At 45.2% G+C, this 19,464-nt stretch overlaps 1 protein-coding gene across 3 annotated transcripts in view; it reads left to right on the top strand.

The window, feature by feature from the left end:
* The window catches only part of SCML4 (Scm polycomb group protein like 4), a 49,285-nt gene that overhangs the window by 12,265 nt on the left and 17,556 nt on the right, over positions 1-19,464 (top strand). For all 3 annotated transcript variants that reach the window (XM_015858810.2, XM_032443763.1, XM_015858809.2), the window contains exons 3-6: positions 3,927-4,135; positions 7,522-7,651; positions 9,711-9,911; positions 11,361-11,555. In XM_015858810.2, the coding sequence (XP_015714296.1) occupies positions 3,935-4,135; positions 7,522-7,651; positions 9,711-9,911; positions 11,361-11,555 (727 nt within the window). In that variant the 5' untranslated portion in view covers positions 3,927-3,934. The remainder of the gene's footprint in view (positions 1-3,926; positions 4,136-7,521; positions 7,652-9,710; positions 9,912-11,360; positions 11,556-19,464) is intronic.

Below are 19,464 nucleotides of genomic sequence, written 5' to 3' on the forward strand. Positions count from 1 at the left end.
CACAGTTGTCAGATTGGACCTGGCATGTGGATCCTAGAGCCACTAAGCCCACCATAAAGCATGTCCACATCTGTCCAGCTGGTATTGTGGGAGGTCACACATTCAGACCATGTGGACATACTTTGGGATAACTGTCTGAATGTAGGCATTTGGGTGTAATCTTTCATTGAAATCTCCCCTAAAGCTATACCTGGTTAACTAAGATAGTCTTCTAGTGCTATCTGAGGTGACCTGGAGTGCCTAAGACATTTTGGCAGATGTGACACAGGGTCTGAGAGATCTGAAATGACAGGAGGTACCTATGCTGAGGCAACTGACTAACTAAGGTTTGAAATTAGGCAAAATGAATCCCATTCTTGATTCCCACAGCCAGGAAGAGCAAACGGGTATAAGCTTTGCTTCCGGCTCAAGCAATGCTTCTCATATTACTCACCCACTGCACAGGCTACCATCTTGTCAGGTGGTCACTGTGCAAGGGCTACCCAGCTGCATGTAGAGAAGGAAGAAAAAATAGTCCTCTTACTGGCTGAAGAATATCACTTTCCTTCCATTTAATAACACAGTAATCCCCTGCAGACTGTGCTTTCCTGAACAACAGCTGAAGGAATACCACACAAGCTTATGAGAAGTTTATCTTTTCCAAGTGCAGATGTTGGTAATGTAGGCCTGGGAAATGTGCAGAAGGCAGAAGTCAGAGGCAGGGCTGCAAGTGCTGGCAGGAATTCCAGGACCTGGGATTCCTGGGTCTCTACAATTGGGACCAGTGACTGTGCTGGGAATGAAGGGGATTCTCTTTCAGCTGCTTTGAGACTGACACCTTTCCTGCTCAACTCACTTTTACACCTTGCTTTGGATTAACACATGTACAGTTCCCTTCTTCCCTAGGTATTATCTCTGTGCCAGCCCATGCACAGGTTTGCATAAGACCTGGTGTAAGCCAAATGTAAATGATCATCATCTGGAATTACTGATATAAAATCTTATGCCATATTTTTAGCCCCTTGCAGTTACTGGAGCGTAGGTTAAAAGCCACATTTATTACAGGCATTTGTTTTTATTAAGTAGAGATCCTTGCAGTCCATCAAAAATCCTCAGCTTAGGAGGAAATACACTGTAGCTCCCTCCACTAGCACGGTGTTGCCAGTCACTGAGCAAATATACCATCACACAATGCAGGGCATGCACAGCGCAAAGCACAGGCTGTTGGAAGCATCCTGCAGTGCATGTGGAGCTGCCTGGGGTCCCTGAATATCTTCGTCTGCCCAGATGGACTCATACTGCAGCACTCCCCTCCCTGCGCCTGCTCTTGGGACCTGAAGGGGCAACATGGGTGGCAGGGCTGGAAATAAAATCAGCAGACCATATGGTTTGCGAGGATAAGGGAAGGTTGCTCTGCGCCTAGCCCTGCATTAAGTGAAGAGAAGCTATGCATGTAAAACAGTTTCCTGATGTTATTTTAAACCGAGGAAAGGAAAGTGATAGACTCGGGTCATTCTGAAGTGTCACCATGATGAGGGCTGTCCAAAGCTCCTGCCCTAGGAAGGGTACAAGGACAGGGCAAAGAGCTGCAGATTTTCTTCCCCACGTACTGCCCCCAATTATTTGTGCCACAGCTATTCCTTGAATCAGGGAGGCGTCTTTGTTAGCAGCCTGTAATTTGCTTCCTTGTATTCACCCTTAAGTGGCATCAAGTTTCCTAAGACAGCAAGCTTTGCAGGAGCTGAGCTGAGGGCCAAGCATCATTGCTCTGTTTCCCCACTGCTGGGGAGCACACTTGTCTTCCAGCATCTGCAGCAGTGTAGCACAGTAAATGCCACTAAAAATGTATTTCCTGAAGCATAAAGGAAAGGAGAGCCAAGTCATGGCTGGTGCAGTAACAACAGCTTCTATACTGCCTCTGATTTTTTTGTCTTTGTTTTATCAGCTCAAATACTTTACACTGAGATCATTTCGTGCATGGAATGGCTCCTGTATGCCAGCACATGTGATGCTTTTAACCCTGAAACTATACGCTCCGTAGACACACCAGAATTCTATTCAGTAAAAACAGACCTTCTCAGTGGGCTTTCACATGTTTCTTGAGGTGGTTGAGCATAACTGGAGGATGCAACCACGGTGTCCTTGGACAACGTGGTACAAGGTGGCAGTTTTGTCATGCAGTGCTCACTCCAGCCTGATGATATACACCCAACTTTTGCATGAGAGTTTTAGACAGTTGATGTTGAAGACTGGAAATTGTATATTCAAACGATAACTCCTGCCATACGTAATGGATCTGCCTGAACATAGCAGATAGCCCTAATGTTATTTAAAAATCCATTTCTAATATATTTCAAATAAATGCCTTTACTGGGAGTTGGGGTTGGGAGCTCTCTATTTTTGCTCATCCGGCAACTGATTCTGTAAACTACAGAATGGGTAAGACCAGAGGAGAGAACTAGCTGTCAGTGAGACATACTTTCCAAGTTCTGACCAGGCAGAACCTATTTACCCCTGAGATAGCGGATCCCCAGCAGCAGATGCTCCTCACCAGGCAGCCCCTTCGCATCACGCAGTAGCACAGCCCCATTTCATTGCCAGCAAGGTCAGCTCTGCTCAGTCTGATCATGCTGGCTTCTGAAATTATCAGATTTGAATTTGCAGTTTGTGGATTTTGTAGAAATCTGTAGTTGTTCATAGTAATGAACAAACCTCTGCTTGCTCTCTGTTTCTTTTGAGCATCGAGGACGCGCTGGGATCACATCTTCAGGCTTTTCTCCTTAAGCGAGAGGGCCAGGAGTCAGCTCTGTAAAAACATAAAGCGAGGAGTCTTCTGTTATCACTGGCCTGGGGGAGCATGAAATTGAAAACGTCAGCCGTAGCAAGGCTTATCAGAAAAGCATGAGAATTGCTTATGCCCTCATGCCTAGCAATATATGCTGGCTGGGGCCAGGGTTAGCATTCTGCCCACACTCAGGAAAGCAGATGCCTGCACAAACCAACATTCAAAAAGCTATTTCTGCATGGGTTTTTTATTGACCTTTGTTAGCACACGACCCTTGCCAGAAGCTATGAAGAATGCTGTGTATTCCCTTGATACTTTGTATGGTCGCATATTTGTTTTCTTTATTAAAACTTGGACGGAGTGGATGGACCAAATTCCACTCCATTACCCCTGTTCAACTTCATCAGCTGTGTGGAGTTGTGATGAAATAACAGCTTTTGATGGAGTACATCCAAAAGCCCACTACTAGCATGCGCGGTAACAGATGCTATAAAATTGCAGAGCGTAAATGTTTGGCAATCCTCCTACTTTGTGCCGGCAGCCTGGCGGTCCATCTCTGCCTCCCTGTTTGGGAGTGCTGTGCTTTGTGAGATGGGGGGAGGCCTGTTTGATGTGGGCAGTACTTCCAAGGCGAGGAAGGAGCTGCAGAATCAGTGGGTTGTAGAATAATGCAGGTTGGCAGGGACCGCAGGAGGGTATCCCACTGAAAGCAGGGTGGGAACATTCAACACAGAGTGAGTTGCTCACCAATTGAGCTGGTTGCTCACCAAACCTATGACACTGGCAAAATGAGGACTCAACTGAGACTTTTAAGGATGCAGGGTAAGGACACCACTGTGGGGTTCACTGTTAGCCACCTGCAATAGAGGCCTTGCCACCTGATGCAGCTCCCTGCACTGTACTCAGGGTTAGTAGGGAAAACTGGGCATGATACCTAAGAACTAGTCTCACTTTGGAGCAGCTGAGCTGAATGTAGCCTGTGAATTGCACCCAGGAGTGCATGCCTGTAGCATATTTGTTTCTGCTTTATGATTCACAGTAAAAGACAAAATGACGATGTGAGAAAACATGCTACTGCTCGGCATGCTGATGAAAAGCCATGAAACAAAAACTGAGTAGAAAACTCTTTTCTTCTTCCTCCCCGCTTCTGGCTGACCCACAGCTCCTGGGATGAGCCACTCACCACCCCTGCCCACCCTCCGGGACCCCTCAGCCATGCCATCCCCCCGCATCGCAGGGAGGAAGCGAGGCCGGCCCCCGCTGCAGCCTGCACCCATCAAGGTGACCGTCCAAAGCCTCTTCTCTGCACCCAGCGGGGCTCTGCCAGTAGTAAAGATCCCAAAGAAGAGAGGGAGGAAGCCCGGACACAAGGTAAACATGTGTTTTTCACACTCCTCCTTCCCCTCCTGCTATATAAGATGTTTTGTATGTAAGATGTTTTGCCCTAGGATCTCAAGGGAAATGCAGGAAAGGAGGCAACAGGAGGCAACTTTGTGCAAGTGTTGGGTGGAGAAAGCAAGAGGAGACACTTCCTCTTCCACCCCATTAAAAAAACACATAGTGTATCTAGCTTGTGGGTAGGATTTTTGTTTTTGTGAAACATGGCATATGGAAATACTGCGAAAGTATTGTTTACTTCACTATTAAGCTAAAACTTCAGGATGGAAACATCTGAATTGATTTACTTCAGTCACTTGCAGTTACCAATGCTGTTATCAGTGATGCTGGGTCACTTGTAGGCTCTTTGGATTAAAACTCTTCAATTCTGATGTAATAACACGGTGGAGATGTGAAATGGAGCCCTGAGTGGTGTACCAGATCTCACTGTGACCTTGTGCATGGCATGTCAGCAGCCTGTCTGTCCATTTGCAATGGATCTGTAACATGAAAAAACATGCTGGTAGCACATTCTGCTCCACACCAATCACACCCCTCCTCCTGTGAGAAAGCCTTTTGCCCAACACCAGTCTGTGCACAGGAGAATCAGAGAGGAAGGCTCAGATTTGCCATGGTGCTGCCATGGTGCTGTACTTTGGATCACAGTGTCAGGGCAGTCAGGCGCTGCCATCGGGATGATGTTATTCCCCAGGGAGTGGCAGCTAGCAGCAAGAAATTCTATTACAATTGATGGCTCAGGGTTCGGAAGCAGACACTCGAGGTCTGTACCACCCGAGGTGTCTGGCCCTGTGCTATTGTTTTACATCATAGGACTTGTACACCACAGAAACCTTTTCTGGGAGGAGCCTTTGTACGCAGTGCACTCAGCTGAAGCGAGCTGCTCTGTCTGAGCATGAGTCAAAGATTGCCTTTTTGATGGGGAACTTGAGCTTGATTTAATTAGCTCACTAATTGTGCAACTTTCAGATGCCGTGAGACTGAAATGCATTTTTAAAAATCACTGTGGCCAAGTGGCAGGCAACCAAATTCTTTATAGCTACCAGATAGCCGAATTATTACAGAGCAGATGGAAAAATACTTCTGAATTTTTAGCAAACTAGGAATTTACAGCCTAGATTTAAATGTATTTTGACCAAGATGTGAATACCATACATTTTTAATCACGTACTCCTTATAACCAGATGACCCATTGCCTGTTTCCGTAGGTATTAAAGCAAATGGCTGTGTCTTCTAAAACTGACATCTCACCCTGCTTCACCTCAGAGCAAAGCCCTTTTCCCTGCTCACCTGTTTATTCTTTTTTGCACATTCAATTATGAAATGTCACTAGCTCTTTTGCCAAAAATCATTTTATACCTGATGCTGGCTATTTGCCAGAGAATCACAGAACTGCAGAGTGGCTTGGATGGGAAGGGACCTCAAAGCCCACCCAGTCCCAATCCCTGCTGTGGGCAGGGCTGCCACCCCCCAGCTCAGCTGCCTAGGGCCCCATCCAACCTGGCCTTCAGAACCTCCAGGGATGGGGAACCCACAAGCCATAAAACACTGCATTTTTGTTAAGCACAGATTTCTTCCCAGGATTCTAAATCTCATTAGGAAGAGATCTGTCAGCCCTACTAGAAGTGAGAGGATCCGGCCCTGCTCCTTGCACTGCTGGAGCAGTACTGCTGCAGGGTGTGTGCGATGCTAGAGGGCATCCAAGTAACAGGCAGCAGAACCTGAAGGGGGAAGGACTGTATCTGGGAAATACTGTTGCCCATCTCCCTGCTTTTGCTACAGGATGGCAGAAATATCAGCTCTGCTGACTGCCCCATGTGGGTGTGCAGGGCATATCAGAAACCCCAGGGCTCACCAGAGTCACCCCCTGTCATGATGGCTGAATACTCAGATCATCACCCAGCCTGCATCAACCAGATGAAAACCCACATGGTCTCTGTTTCTTAGCAAGACACAAGGACTGCTGTGGGTTTCAGTACCCAGGAGGTATTTTAGCCATGGTCACTACTATGCTGTCTCTTGTTATTAGGCACTGTTTAGTTTCGATCACATGAAGGCATAGTCTTTTCCACCTCTAATAAAAATGGCATTTATCTGGACCCTAAAGCTGAAGAGCATGCGCTGTTGCAATTAAGTTTGCAGTAAACCTCTCACTACACCAACAGACTGCCAGGAAGGAGCTTGCAGGCTGCTGAGTGTTGACAACACTTGCCTTCTCTTTCTTTGCTCTTGAACAGCAGCCTGCCCGTGCTCCCAGCACTGGGTACCAGGTGGAAGATCCTGCTGGGCACTGGCAAACCTCTGCCTCTACAGACAGCACATGTGAACCTGTGCTTGGGGCCATTGAGCTGTGAGCACGGGGACAAAGAACTAGGGTGCAAGAAACAGCTGTTTTGTTTGCTTTGATGGGTAGCATCCCTGCACTAGCTACCATGCTACTGAAAGCAAGAAAGACCCCAAAATCCTCTTACAGTGAAGCCTTTGCTGTGATAAGCCAATACCTGGGGAAGGGCCCAAACTCCCAAAGATTTAATAACAAAAAACTCCCTTTGGTGGAGGCAGACCCAGCAACCTCCCCTCTCCCTTCCACCATTTCCTGTTCTTACTGTCACACTGACATAGCAATGCTTGTTTTACATGGTTGCAACCATAAATCATGGGCAGCATAAATCTTTATTCCAAATAACCTCTAGTCTCCATCAGGACTACTGGAGGTTTGGGTCTGTAGCTAATAGTCTGGCTTCATTTCTACCTAAGATACATGGTGATGTTGTGCTGTAAATTCACACAGGTTTTCTTCTTCGAGCCAAGCTGTGGGTTGTGAAGATTGCTGGATGTAATAGTGCAGTACTTGTTATTTACTGTCATGTAGCAGCACACTATGGACCATGGTCTGAGCTTATTTACACAGGTGCCAACCCAAAGGAGCCTCATGGTGCCGCTGGATCCACAGAAGTTCTATACCCCCATAATCAAGAGCAGAATTTAGCTCTGAAGTGTAATGCGGATAAAACACCTACATCTCCCCTGTTCTGAATCACTGGGAATTATTTACATGCACATGAAACAGGTTGTAAAATGCCATTGCTCTGATTTGTTAGAGTCTTATGCCCAATTTGCTCAGGTGTAAATAACTGCCCCATGGGTGGCATAATATTTGCATCCCATAACTGGAAATGTTGCTACCTGCAGCAAATCAGCCTGGCTGTGGGCTCCTGCCTCCTACCAGGGTAGAGTTTCCAGCCTGTGGCTGCAAAATTGCTCCCAGGTGGGAGCTGCTGGGGAGGGACACACGCAGAGTAAAAACTGGAATATCTGGTGTTTGTTTTTGTTTCCAAAATAATTGTGGGTTTTTTTTTCAGCTGAAGTCTCGTGTCCTGATGACTCCCCTAGCAATCTCTCCACCAAGAAGCACGCCAGAGCCTGATGTGAGCTCAATCCCACAGGATGCAGCCACCATCCCCAAATCGACCACCCCACAGGCTCTTACAGGTATGTGGACTGAAGCATGCTGCAGCAAGGGGGGGAACATATCCCACAGCTGGCAGCCAGCTGCTGTGCTTTCCAGAACAAGCACAGCTCATGAAAATGGGACTTTTCCAGATCAGACTGATGGCAGTAACACACAGCAGAGCTGAGTCTGACAGGACTATGCTTTGGCAGTACCATGTTTGGCAGAGACCTTGGGCCCATTCTTCTTGAAATGCAGATATCAGCATCCTATGAACACCCATTGCCATGTGAGCAGGGTGTATCTCTTACCTACATGGGAAGAGAAGGGCAAAGAGGGAGTTAACCAGCACCTAGACCCCAGTGGTTCACAGCAACAGCAAACCTGCTCATTTCTGATGGTAGTCTCACTCCTTTTTGCTTATCGGAGCAGAAGGAACATAGGTCAATGACTTTAAACTGCTGTAAATGAGAAGAAAATCAACGAGACAATAGATACACCCTGAGATTTCGCAGAGAAATTGATTAGATAACATCAGGTTCTAAACTAAACATATAAATCCCATTATTTCTTAGCTGGGATGCACAGAGGAGAAGTTTTCCATCTGCTCTGGAAGCAAAACGATACTAAGCATGGTGGCGATAATAATATATTTTATTCTCATTTGTCCTGTCACATCTGAAGCCTACAGAGTGCCAAGTGGCATCTCACATTGTGCTGCATTAAAAGATGTGGCTGGTGCATGAAGGGTCTGGCCAGATCAGGGATGAAGGGAAGGAGGCAGGCCCAAGCTAGCAAACCCGGTGAGGCTTGGTGCCTAGCGAGCTTCACCTGACAGCCTCCTGTAACCCATGCATGCAGCTCCTGTCCCTGGGTGTGCTGTGCCTTGGCTTGCTTGGTACTTTGAAGGTGCACAGTGCCATGTAACAATAATTATGATGGCTGTTATGACCCTGTTTACCCAGGATATACTGCTTGAGCCCCTTCTGCCGCTGGGTGAGGGATGTGGTGGCAGTGTGTGCTGTGACAGTCGCACTAGATTTTCATTATGGTGATGCAAACTGTAAATTATTTCCAACTTTACGCAGCTGTCATCATGTCCTCCGCATTGCTTGATGTTTTTTTGTCACATATCTGATTTCTGTCAGAGGATAATGTTATATTGTCTGAGAGATGACAGCTCCAGTGCACTCAGCCAGCTATTATAATACATCTCACTTTAGCCTGACTTCAGGCTGTGTCTCGGTCGCCTGTAGTTACCACAACACCAGCTCTGTGCCTCTGAGATGTGGTTAGCCCCAGCCAGGCTTAGAGATGCTTACACAAGCACAGGGAGAACACTGATTTTTTGGCTATTGCAAGCAAGTCTGATGGCACTGAGAAAAACTGCCTGCTCCACCTCATGGATTATACTGCATCCTTTGCAGATGTGCCTTTGTGATCCCTGTGGGCTTGGTGCTACAGGCAATAGCTGTCCCATTGGTGTGGTGCAGTACATGGGGGGGGGAGGGGGTCAGAAAGGATTGGACATGGAGGGTCAAGAACCTCCCACAGCCTGTGGTGTAGCACTGCAGCGCAGTGTAGCCCCCTGAAATCACCCTCCAGAAGCCAAAGCTTGAACCAAAGTCTCATAAAACTAAGTTCAGATCAATGTTTCTCAAAGGGCAACTCCATGAACCAGACCAAAATACACACAGAAAGAAAAAAAACAACACAACAAAACACCTCAAGGTAGAGTTTAGCTGTTGTTGAAGCATCTTGGCTCATTAGTATCCTTCACTCCCGGGGCCCCTGTTGTGCTCACCAGCTGGGTGCATGGACAGTCTGCAAAGCCTAGACCCTAGGCACATACAGGGCACTTATAAGAGCTCCTTGACCTCAGCGTGTCCTCATCTGTGACTATGAGCAAAAGCTCAAGCTTCACTAACTTCACTTCAGCAATGGGTAATTAGCAGAGGGAAGCTTGACTGTGCAAACACAAATGGCAACGATTCAGGAATGAAAGAGCTCATGAAATTAATAGAAAGACATAAAGCTAGCGTTTGTTGGGTGCTCTGAGGGCCATTTTGTAATAACCATATTGGGATTTTGTGCCCACAGTCTGCATTTACATCAACAAACAAGCTAATCTGGGGCCATACCTCGACCAAAAGAAAGTGCAGCAACTGCCAGAGCACTTTGGGCCTGAGAGACCTTCCTCAGTCCTCCAGCAGGCTGTTCAGGCTTGCATCGACTGTGCGCTGCAGCAAAAGACTGTCTTCTCACTCATCAAACAAGGATATGGAGGAGAGATGGTGTCAGGTATGGTATTTTTGTGCAAGAGTGGGAGGCCAGTAACAACCCCAGGGGTTGGTACTGGGTACAGTCATGTTTAACAACTCCATGAATGCTCTGGCTGATGGAGTAGAAAGCCTCTCCAGTAAATTTGTGGATGACACCGAACTCATCTGGGAGCTGTGCTGCCACCCAGAGGTACCCCAGCAGCACAGAGAGGGGCTGACAGGAACCTCAGGCAGGGATTGGACCAGATGGATGCAGAGATACCTGCCAACCTCAGCAATCTTGTAATGCTCTGGGTTGTGAACAACTGGAATGTGTTTGAAGCCTTATCATGATCCCTAACGTTGCCTGTCCTAGCTGTCCCATTTACATGAACAGGGTGGCAACCAGCTTTGAACATCACTTCTGCTTGTGTAAAATGAACCGCTGCACCAGCATCAATGTGATGGAAGTGTGATGTCCTAGTAAGGAGTGTTGCAGCAGTAACTTAGAGCTGGAGCAGGACTAGCTTCAGAGCTCACTGCTCACTGCTCAGGCTACATCTATAGCTAAGCTTTTCATGCAGTTGTACAGTGAAGAGCCGCATTGGAACCCCGCATGAGGTTCACATGTTGCTCTGAAGGAAAGTGCACAGGGTTCAGCTTTTGATGTGTTCAACCACAGGCCCGGAGCTGAACCTGCTCTCAGCTGTAGGAACTGCAGAAGTCCTGCAGCAGCCTCCAATGGAGCATCACTAAACAAATAGATCAGAGAGAACCAGAGATCAGAGGGAATTTCCCAGGAGCTTCTCATCTTCCCAGAGTGACACTTCTCGCTGTATCTAGATGACCTCTCATGTCCCACGCAGAGGCCTTGGCCTGCTTCTCAGTCTGAAGAGGGAATTGTTTTGAATCACTTCAGGAGATTTGTGTCACAACGTTGTTTTGGCGTATGCGGATGCAGTGAAAATGAAATGATGGGAGTGTGGAAACAACACTTTCTGAAGAGCTGCTGCAGCTGAGTCAAGCCAAGCACTGCTAGCCCCAGTTATAGCAGTTGTACAGGCACCATGCACTGTGTGGAACAGGACATCAGTGCTGCTTCATTTCCTTTCCTCTCATTCTCCCATGTGCTGCCTAACTACAGGTGTGCCTTTTCTAAGGGACCTTAGAAGTATGCTAAGAATGACACAGATTTGGTCAAAGAAACATGAGACTGGAGTAATTTAGTGCAAAACTTCATTGTTTTTTCCTGGTTCTGTGCTACATGTTTTTCATTGCAAGCAGGAAGGCTGAATTTTTCAGTGTTCCCAGGGAAAAGTGAGAAGAGCTCCTTAAGCTTTTCTAGTCTGCTTTGAACTTCAGGTGGGGTGATTGGGTAAAATACCTTGAGACACACAGACGAATATTAGTGTGAAATCTTCTTCCCTGCTCCCAAATTATAACCATACATACCTTGCTGGGGATTGAATTGCTCTTGTTTGCTTTCCAGTCTCAGCGTTTTTTGAGGGGAAGCAGCACCTCCTGAACCTGCTGGCAGTGAACAGCATCGGGTACGTCCTGCGCTTCCTGAAGAAGTTATGTCGCAGCCTCCTGTGTGAGAACCTCTTCAGCAACCAGCCCTCCCAGCAGTACAGCACCATGTCAGAAAGCGTGCAGGTATATGAGGACAGACGTATCGAGGCAGGTAAGCTGTCTTATCAATGTATGCTCCAAGTTTAGTAATGTGGAAGAGATATACTAGAGATATGCTAAAGCAATGCAGGTCCCTGGGAGATCTTTCCAGAGGGAAGCAGCACACAGATCCACAGTGTCTTTCCAGGTGGCTGTAGAGGAAGTTCTCAGCTGAGAACCACTGTGTTGAGGAGTCTCGACATTGACAGGGGCAATCCGTTGCTTGTTTTATGCCTACTTAATCTCTCTTTCTAAGGAAACAAGGATTGTGTAGCTCCATTGTCTCTGTTTCTACTGGTTTTCTTCCATAAATTCTGGCCTCCTCAACCGTATCCGGCCCTGGAACTGGAAGAGGGATGCAAAGTTACGGCTTCACTAGCAGAACCACCCAAACTTAAATTATTTTGCTGCCTTTCATTAACAGTGACATGGGTGCTAAGGGAGCACACTCTCTCATGCAATCAATTGCGTGTTTTCATGTCTACAATGAGAGAAAGGTGTTTTCACGTCCACAACTGCATTCCACAAATGGCTTGTTTGCCAGGGCAATTGAAAGGCATGCTTTACACACTAAAGCTGAGAGTGGGGCGTGCACACGGGGCAGAATCATTTCTATGCAGAGAAATCCAGTAGCACTGGAGCCTGAGCCCCTGAATCTGTGGGGTGTTTCATTGCCTAAATCTCTTTACCTCCTCCCTGGAAGCCAGAATTTCTCTGCAGCAAGGTCAGCACAGAGGCCCCTCTGCTTCACCAAGCAGGAACAGGGGTTCTCTGCAGTGGCGATAATGAAGGACAATGGGAGGCCTTTGTGCAGACAGGTCTGAGTGAGCCTCAACTGGGACAGATCTTGCATAGAAGCTTCAGGGCCATAATAAAGCACCACGGGAAGTCATGCAAAGCAGCCCCATTTTTCATTGTGTCTGATTTCCAGCTCATAATCGAGATGTTCTTTTCTTTAAAACCATGCGCCTTTCAGCCTCTGTGTACCAATGAATTTAACACATGTATTGACTTCAGTGCAGTTACTCTTGATTTACACTGGCAGATGTGAAAGGCGAGGCCAGCATCGTGTCCAGTCATATTAATCCACTTACACCATACAGGAGCCACCTTTTAACCCTGCCCTGCAGCACATGCCCCTGAGCCATTACTCACCTGTGCTTGCAGCCAACTGCCAGATGTTAATGGCTCACGTGGGCCAGGTGGGATTTGTTGATGCATGCGTCTATCACTTACAGTGATGCTGACATGCCTTGCAGCTAGCACCCAGAACCTGTGTCTGCAGTCAGCCCTGCTGACACTCCATCACCCTCCCTGTACCTGAGTTAATAATGCCTCTTGCAACTCATGCCTGCTCCCCCTTCCATAGTCACAGAATCACAGAATCACTGAGGTTGGAAAAGACCACTAAGATCATCTAGTCCAGCAGTCATGCCATCCCCACCATACACGCTAATCACAGTCCGCAGGTAGAGACAGTCTGCTACATCAACAACCTTTTGTGTCAGAAGGTGGGCTACTCGTCTGTACAAGTATTGAAAAGATGGTTTGAGAAGTGGTATGTGCACTATGAGAGTGTGAGCAGCAGGCGATGCACCAGGCTAAGTTCAGGAGCTGGGTTTATCAGAGACTTTGCCATTGATTGCATGGAACCTTCCTTGCTGTGCCTTTATTTGAGTATCTGTCCAACAACAGCAGCAGATCTTGTCACCATGTGCAAAGCCCTTCTAAAACTGCTAGAAGAAAAAGAATAACATGATAGAAAACTACATATTAGTGCACTCAATATTGACTGTTCAAAGCACCAAATAAACAGCAGCTCAGAAATTTCAAGCCCTGAGAGGACAAGAAAAATGTTGTCTGTCCCCTTTCAAGTACTGTGGCTTGTTTAATCTTGTCTCGTTGCACGCTATGAGGAATGGTGCTTCTGGCTTCACAGCACATGTAGAATAAATGGCTTTTATGGCTATCAGTAGCTTTGGATCTCTTCAGCATTTAATTACCTGCAAAGGCCATTTATTGCCTCATATATTCCTCTGGCATGAACATTATCCCTTAAACAATAAATAAAATTCTAAGGTCAGACTTAAAGAAGGAAGCACAGACCATCCAGCCATGGTGAATTCTTAAATTTAATATTGGCTCTTCCTCCAGAAGCCTGCCCAAGGGCAAGTCTCCTTCCTCCTGGGTGGTGTACCTCCATAGACACAGAATCATAGAATCACAAAATCACTAAGGTTGGAAAAGACCACTAAGATCACAGAATCACAGAATTGTAGGGGTTGGAAGGGACCTGTAGAGATCATCGAGTCCAACCCCCCTGCCAAAGCAGGCTCCCTACACCACGTCACACAGGTAGGTGTCCAGGCAGGTCTTGAATATCTCCAGAGAAGGAGACTCCACCACCTCCCTGGGCAGCCTGTTCCAGTGCTCCGTCACCCTCACCATAAAGAAGTTCTTGTACACATTCATGCGGAACTTCCTATGCTGTACTTTCATCCCATTACCCCTAGTCCTGTCCCCACTCACTACTGAAAAGAGACCAGCCTCACCACTATGGCCCCCACACCTCAGATATTTATAAACCTGGATCAAATCCCCTCTCAGCCTCAGATCATTTAGTCCAACTATCAACCCATCATCACCAGCCCACCAATCCATGGGTGCCAACCTCTTGGCTTGCCTGGGCCATATTGAGCAAACAGAAGTTGTCTCGGGTCGCATATAAAATGTACAATATAGTTAATGAATATAAGTTAAAAAAAAACCAAACAACTCAAAATATTTTTTATTGAAATGTAAAAACAAAAAACCAAAAAAAACAGAGAGCAACAAAAACATAAACCTAGTGTGGTATTTGACCTTGATTCTATGAAATTAGTGAGTCAGTGTCTGTTTAATGGCAGTGGCTGCAATTCTTCCTAAGTTCTCAAGGTGTCTGTCAGAGATTTTTGATGAAACATTACTCTTCCTGTACTTCATTCTTGACAGTAATTGTTCACGAATGTTCGTACTGCCAAAAAGTGACAATATGAATATGGCATGATTGTGAAGTGAGTGATACTTTGCTCTGGTAAGATAAGACTTATAAAAGCTTAGGAAAGAGATATGACCAATTTTTTCTTGGAGTTGGATGTTTGATTGCAAACTATATATTCCATCTGAAAATTCACAGGTAATGCATCTATATTGACTGAAAACGCTGTTGCAGATATACCAAAACATTGATGATTTTTTTGGAGATCTTGAGAACTGTTCTCAAATTCTTCTCTCAAAATGGAAAGCACAGCTTCAGATCTTTCACTATTCACAGGACTGTGCTTAGCCAATGTATCAAAATGCATAAAATTATTTGCCATAACTTGAGCTTGCCATAATTTAAGTTTCATTTCAAATGCTGTTATGGTTTGAAACATAGCACAGATGAGTTGATTTTCACCTTGAAGATGCGTGTTTAACTCATTTAAATGAGTGATCAAGTCACAGAATCATAGAATCGAAGAATGGTCTGAGTTAGAAGGCATCTTTCCACCAAAAATGCTGTAACTGTGAGCGAGTTTTAATCTGTACATTCTGGCACAAATTTTACTTATAATTCCATAAAGGACATTATTTCATTTCACAATCATAACAATATTTTAGCATTTTATCCCAATTTAGCCACCTTTCTTCAGAAATGTGAATGACGTCCCCATAATCATCATCCACACTTGTAAGGAACTCCTGGAATTGGTGTGATGATTCAGTCCCTTGAACTTTAATAAACTGACAGCTTTGATGACAATTTGCATGACATTATCCATTTTTAAAGCTTTCACAAAATAATTTTTCTTGATGTACAATGTGGTGATATTTCATCAAACACGAGCTGCCAGTGTCAGTGGCATCACCTTGTATTAATTTTATAAGCCCTTCTTTTTTACCAGCAATCACTGGTTTGCCATCAGTAGCCATACCAGATATGTAGATATGTTGACAAATGGCAAAAGAAAATTGCTTTAATGTATTTTTTTACTGCTTCAAACAAGTCAAGAATTTTAGTTGTATCTGTCAATGGCACCAAAAAAAGCTGTTCCTTCATTTTTCTTGAATATGGAACAAGGCTAGGAAGTAGAATTTAGAGAAAGGGAAAAACGTGTTTTTTACTGTATTAAAAGGTATGCATATGGCATGTTGATAAAATGAGGGGCATAAGTGCATGAAGCATAATGGATGAGGTGATATCTACTACAGATAAAGTACTGCTGGGTACAAGCATTAAATTCAAGCCTTACATGCTCCATTGCATGGAGGAAGTACAGAAACCTTTTGAGATCCCTAATTGGGTAAAATATGATTGCAACTTTGTTTTAGCTTCAGGTACATCTTTAACTATATTTTAGATGCAGAGCTGTATTATTCCTTCAGGAGATACCTGAAGTTAGGAGCGCAGTCCTTGATTTTAAAAGATTTAAGTGAAGGTTGAAACAGGAATTTCAATTACTAAGCTTGTTAAATATTGATACAGATATCTGTTATTCATCATCTCCATATTTTATGCAGTCAGATTGACAGGCATCACACAGGTATCTGCCTACAGCCAATAGTGACAAAACTTCCACCCATCTCAGCACAGAGTGCATTACCAGTGGAACACACTGTATTTCTTGCTGCTCCTGAGAGGAAAAGGATGATCCTTAAGATCATGACTTTATGTCAAATTAAGGTGTTCAGTGTGCTCCATGGCTGAGGAGAATGTTCAGAGCACTCTGTGCTGTGGGTTCCCTCACTCGCAGGGCTGCTAGCAATGGGGCAGCTTGACTCTCCTGGGGAGAGAACAGAGCTGAGGGGAAGGAGGACAAGGGGCCCTCCTAAGGTGCCTAAGTCGTTTTCATTGGACAGGTTTTATAGCAAATTTTAATTGTATTTTTCAAGGGAATGGTCTTGGATGTCCTTTGTCTTTTCAGCTCTATTTTTCTCCTGTTCCATGTTGCCCTCTTTTTTAACCCTTTAGGTTAAAAGCTTAAAGAAACTCTTCTTCCTTTATCTGTCTTCATTTAGCTTCTATTTCTGTCTTTCCTTTTCCCTTCTGCTACCAAATAAATGGAAACAACTGCATTTCCAGTCTCACCATCCAATTTTTCTCAAGATTTGTTGGGCTCAGCTCTACCGGTGGCACTCCCCAGGAATTATTTGTCAGCAGTAATTATATAGAGTACATCAAAGTATCTTTCAGAGAGTAATAATATTCAGCATCTGTTTGAAGAACATTCATCTGTTGGCAAAACGAATGCAGAGCAGGAGATTAAAGTTAGTAAGGGAAAATCTGCAGCAAAATGCAGGGGAACCCAGTTGGGTGCTGGCATTGAGATGGTGCAGGCTGTGGGCAGCAGCAAGAAGGGGAAGGTGCAAGGTGATGGGCAGCACAGCTGGGAGATGGGCATGGCAATGAATCTCCACCTCAGTGAAAAATAATACAAATGTGGGTTGGGGAATCACCACATATATAATGCCTAGGGTGGGCTTCTCTATGGATTGGTGAAGGAGAACAAGGCATTAGGGCCAAGCTATGGTGTGTTCATATCACAGAAAAAAAACAACATCAGAAATACCAGAAAGTCCATCCGAGCATTGGGCAGAGAGAAATGAAGTGCAGACTTCATGAAAGATCTTATACCCACATATAGATACGTGCACAGACCCATGCTCTGCGTGTGCTCCACCTGATCACCGAGTGAGTTTATCAGTTATTAAGGGGCAAACACAGCTCATTTTGCAGTTACTGTGCTTTGCTGTAGCCAACTCATGTGATGTGTCTCAAATAATTTGTTTTTCAAAGAAAAACACTGCTGTTAAATATTTGAAGTCAGTACAGTGCAAGGAGATTCATCATGGTGATAACAACAGAAATGCATTCAGCACTTTATCTGTAGAGAATGCCAGTACATAATGTGCTGCAATTTCCAAATAACATAGTTGTTTTTATACAATCTATTCTACACACAGCTTTTTGTGACTTTTATCAATGCTGATTAATAAGCTTAAAGGCTACACTGAAAACTACGTGGATAGAAAGGAAAAGCACCTGAGCGCTGCTGGAGGCTGGGGGCAGAACAGATGGATGGCAGCCTCCTGTCTCCCTCTGCCTATGCAGAATTTTGCTACACTAATAAGGCACAGAGTGTTGCAACCCCAAGAAATCCTCTTTTCATGATGTGTGGCTTGGTGTAACATAAAGGTGAGGGAGACAGGGTCTGAAATCAGGAGGAAGAGATGGAGGGAACACTTTGCTAAAGACTCGATCCATGTATCACTGAATTCACCTTCACTCGTGGGTATTCAGTACTTAAACAATTCGCCTGCACTGTGGAATAGGACTAACATGTCTCTACTGCAACACAAGACGTTTATTCTGTCATCCCCAAGTACTTTAAAAAAAATCACCTTTAGGTGATTTATACACACGAGTACCTTTTATTATTAAATCTAATTTATTTGTCAGCAGTTAGCTTGCAAATTTACTCTCCCTTTTTACTCACTTTGGACTTATAAAGCCGTGTAGATCTGTTCCCAGCCAGTTTCATTTCCTGGTTCTACTGCATTAAACACGATGCAGCTCTCGTCTGCACTGCAAATACTTAGGGGAAAATGAGGGAAAAAAATCGCCTATGCTGAAGTCTTGTAAGCAGGGCAACACTGCATTTTGCAAAACGCTCTAAAATATTTAGGTCCTGATGCTAGCTGACTGGCAGCTTCCCCCTGGGGGACTCTGCATTTCAGTGGGCAGTGAGTGTGCAGCAAGGAGATGCCTGGTGCAGCAAAGCCTCAGACTGAAAACTCATGGCAGCTTTCATCTCCATGGTGAGACCGTGACTCCTCTGTTCACAGTACCACAAGTGGATGAGGCTTATTTATGCCTTTCTGTTCTGACTGATGAATAACCCCCTTCCTTCCCTTGTGGGTGCATTTGTGTGAATTGTGTGCTCCTGTAACTGAGGCAGTTACCCTGCACTGTAGGAGCACCTGCTAAGGGGTGACATCATATTCTCATCGCACTGCATGTCTGAACAGCGAATGGAGCTAAAAGGAAAGGGCTGCGCTGTTATCCAGGAGTAAATCACAGCAGGATGACCAGAAAAGCCTTAATCCATCATAGGAAGCTCTTATCTGCAGATGGAGGCAAGTAGGCTCAAGCTACACAGCAGATAAGGTGCATGGTCTGTTTCTGACAGGGTGGAAATATGTGAGGCTGCTTGGCAGGCACAGGAAAAGATATCTTTTTAATCTTTTAAGAGCTGATGTTAAAACAGAAGATAGCAGTACAGAACCAAGGCAAATCTTCACAGTGTTTAATACTGTTCACAACTCTGCTCTCTCCCTCTCTAGCTTGCCCCAGGTGGAACTGATGGCTAAACTCACCTGGAGTGTTTTTCTCTGCATTTGCTTTCTGTGTTTTTCACACTTTACTTACCATTACTAGAAGGCTGAGATGTGGGTTTTTAATCCTTGCTACCTGAAGCTCATTAGACAAAAATATGGGAAATCCTTCATGAAGAAGACTGCTTACATGGATCCAAAGTGTTGGTTACTCATGCCAAAAGTGTTGTAGCTAAAGAAAAAAAAGACAGGAGTGTGTAGTGTGGTGAAAGAGTTGGACAGGCCGTAAGATTGGTGCTTCCATTAATCTGAACAAGTGGAAAAGAAATGCAGATATTCAGAATTTGTAGGTGAGAAGCAGAAAAATTTGGTTGTTTCTTTGGAGAAACACTGTAGTGAGATACCCACTTCTTGGCAGAAGGAAGTCAGTAAGCTAAAGAGAAGGGCGAAAACAAAATTCATGATGCGGCCAGTGGGACTCAGCATAATGCTGTCCTTTCTTGCTTCCCAACAGCACCCATCAGTGTGCAGGGAGCTGGAGCCAGGACTGGGGCATACAAAATACA

Source organism: Coturnix japonica, chromosome 3 (assembly GCF_001577835.2).
Source record: "Coturnix japonica isolate 7356 chromosome 3, Coturnix japonica 2.1, whole genome shotgun sequence".
Classification (NCBI taxonomy): domain Eukaryota; kingdom Metazoa; phylum Chordata; class Aves; order Galliformes; family Phasianidae; genus Coturnix; species Coturnix japonica.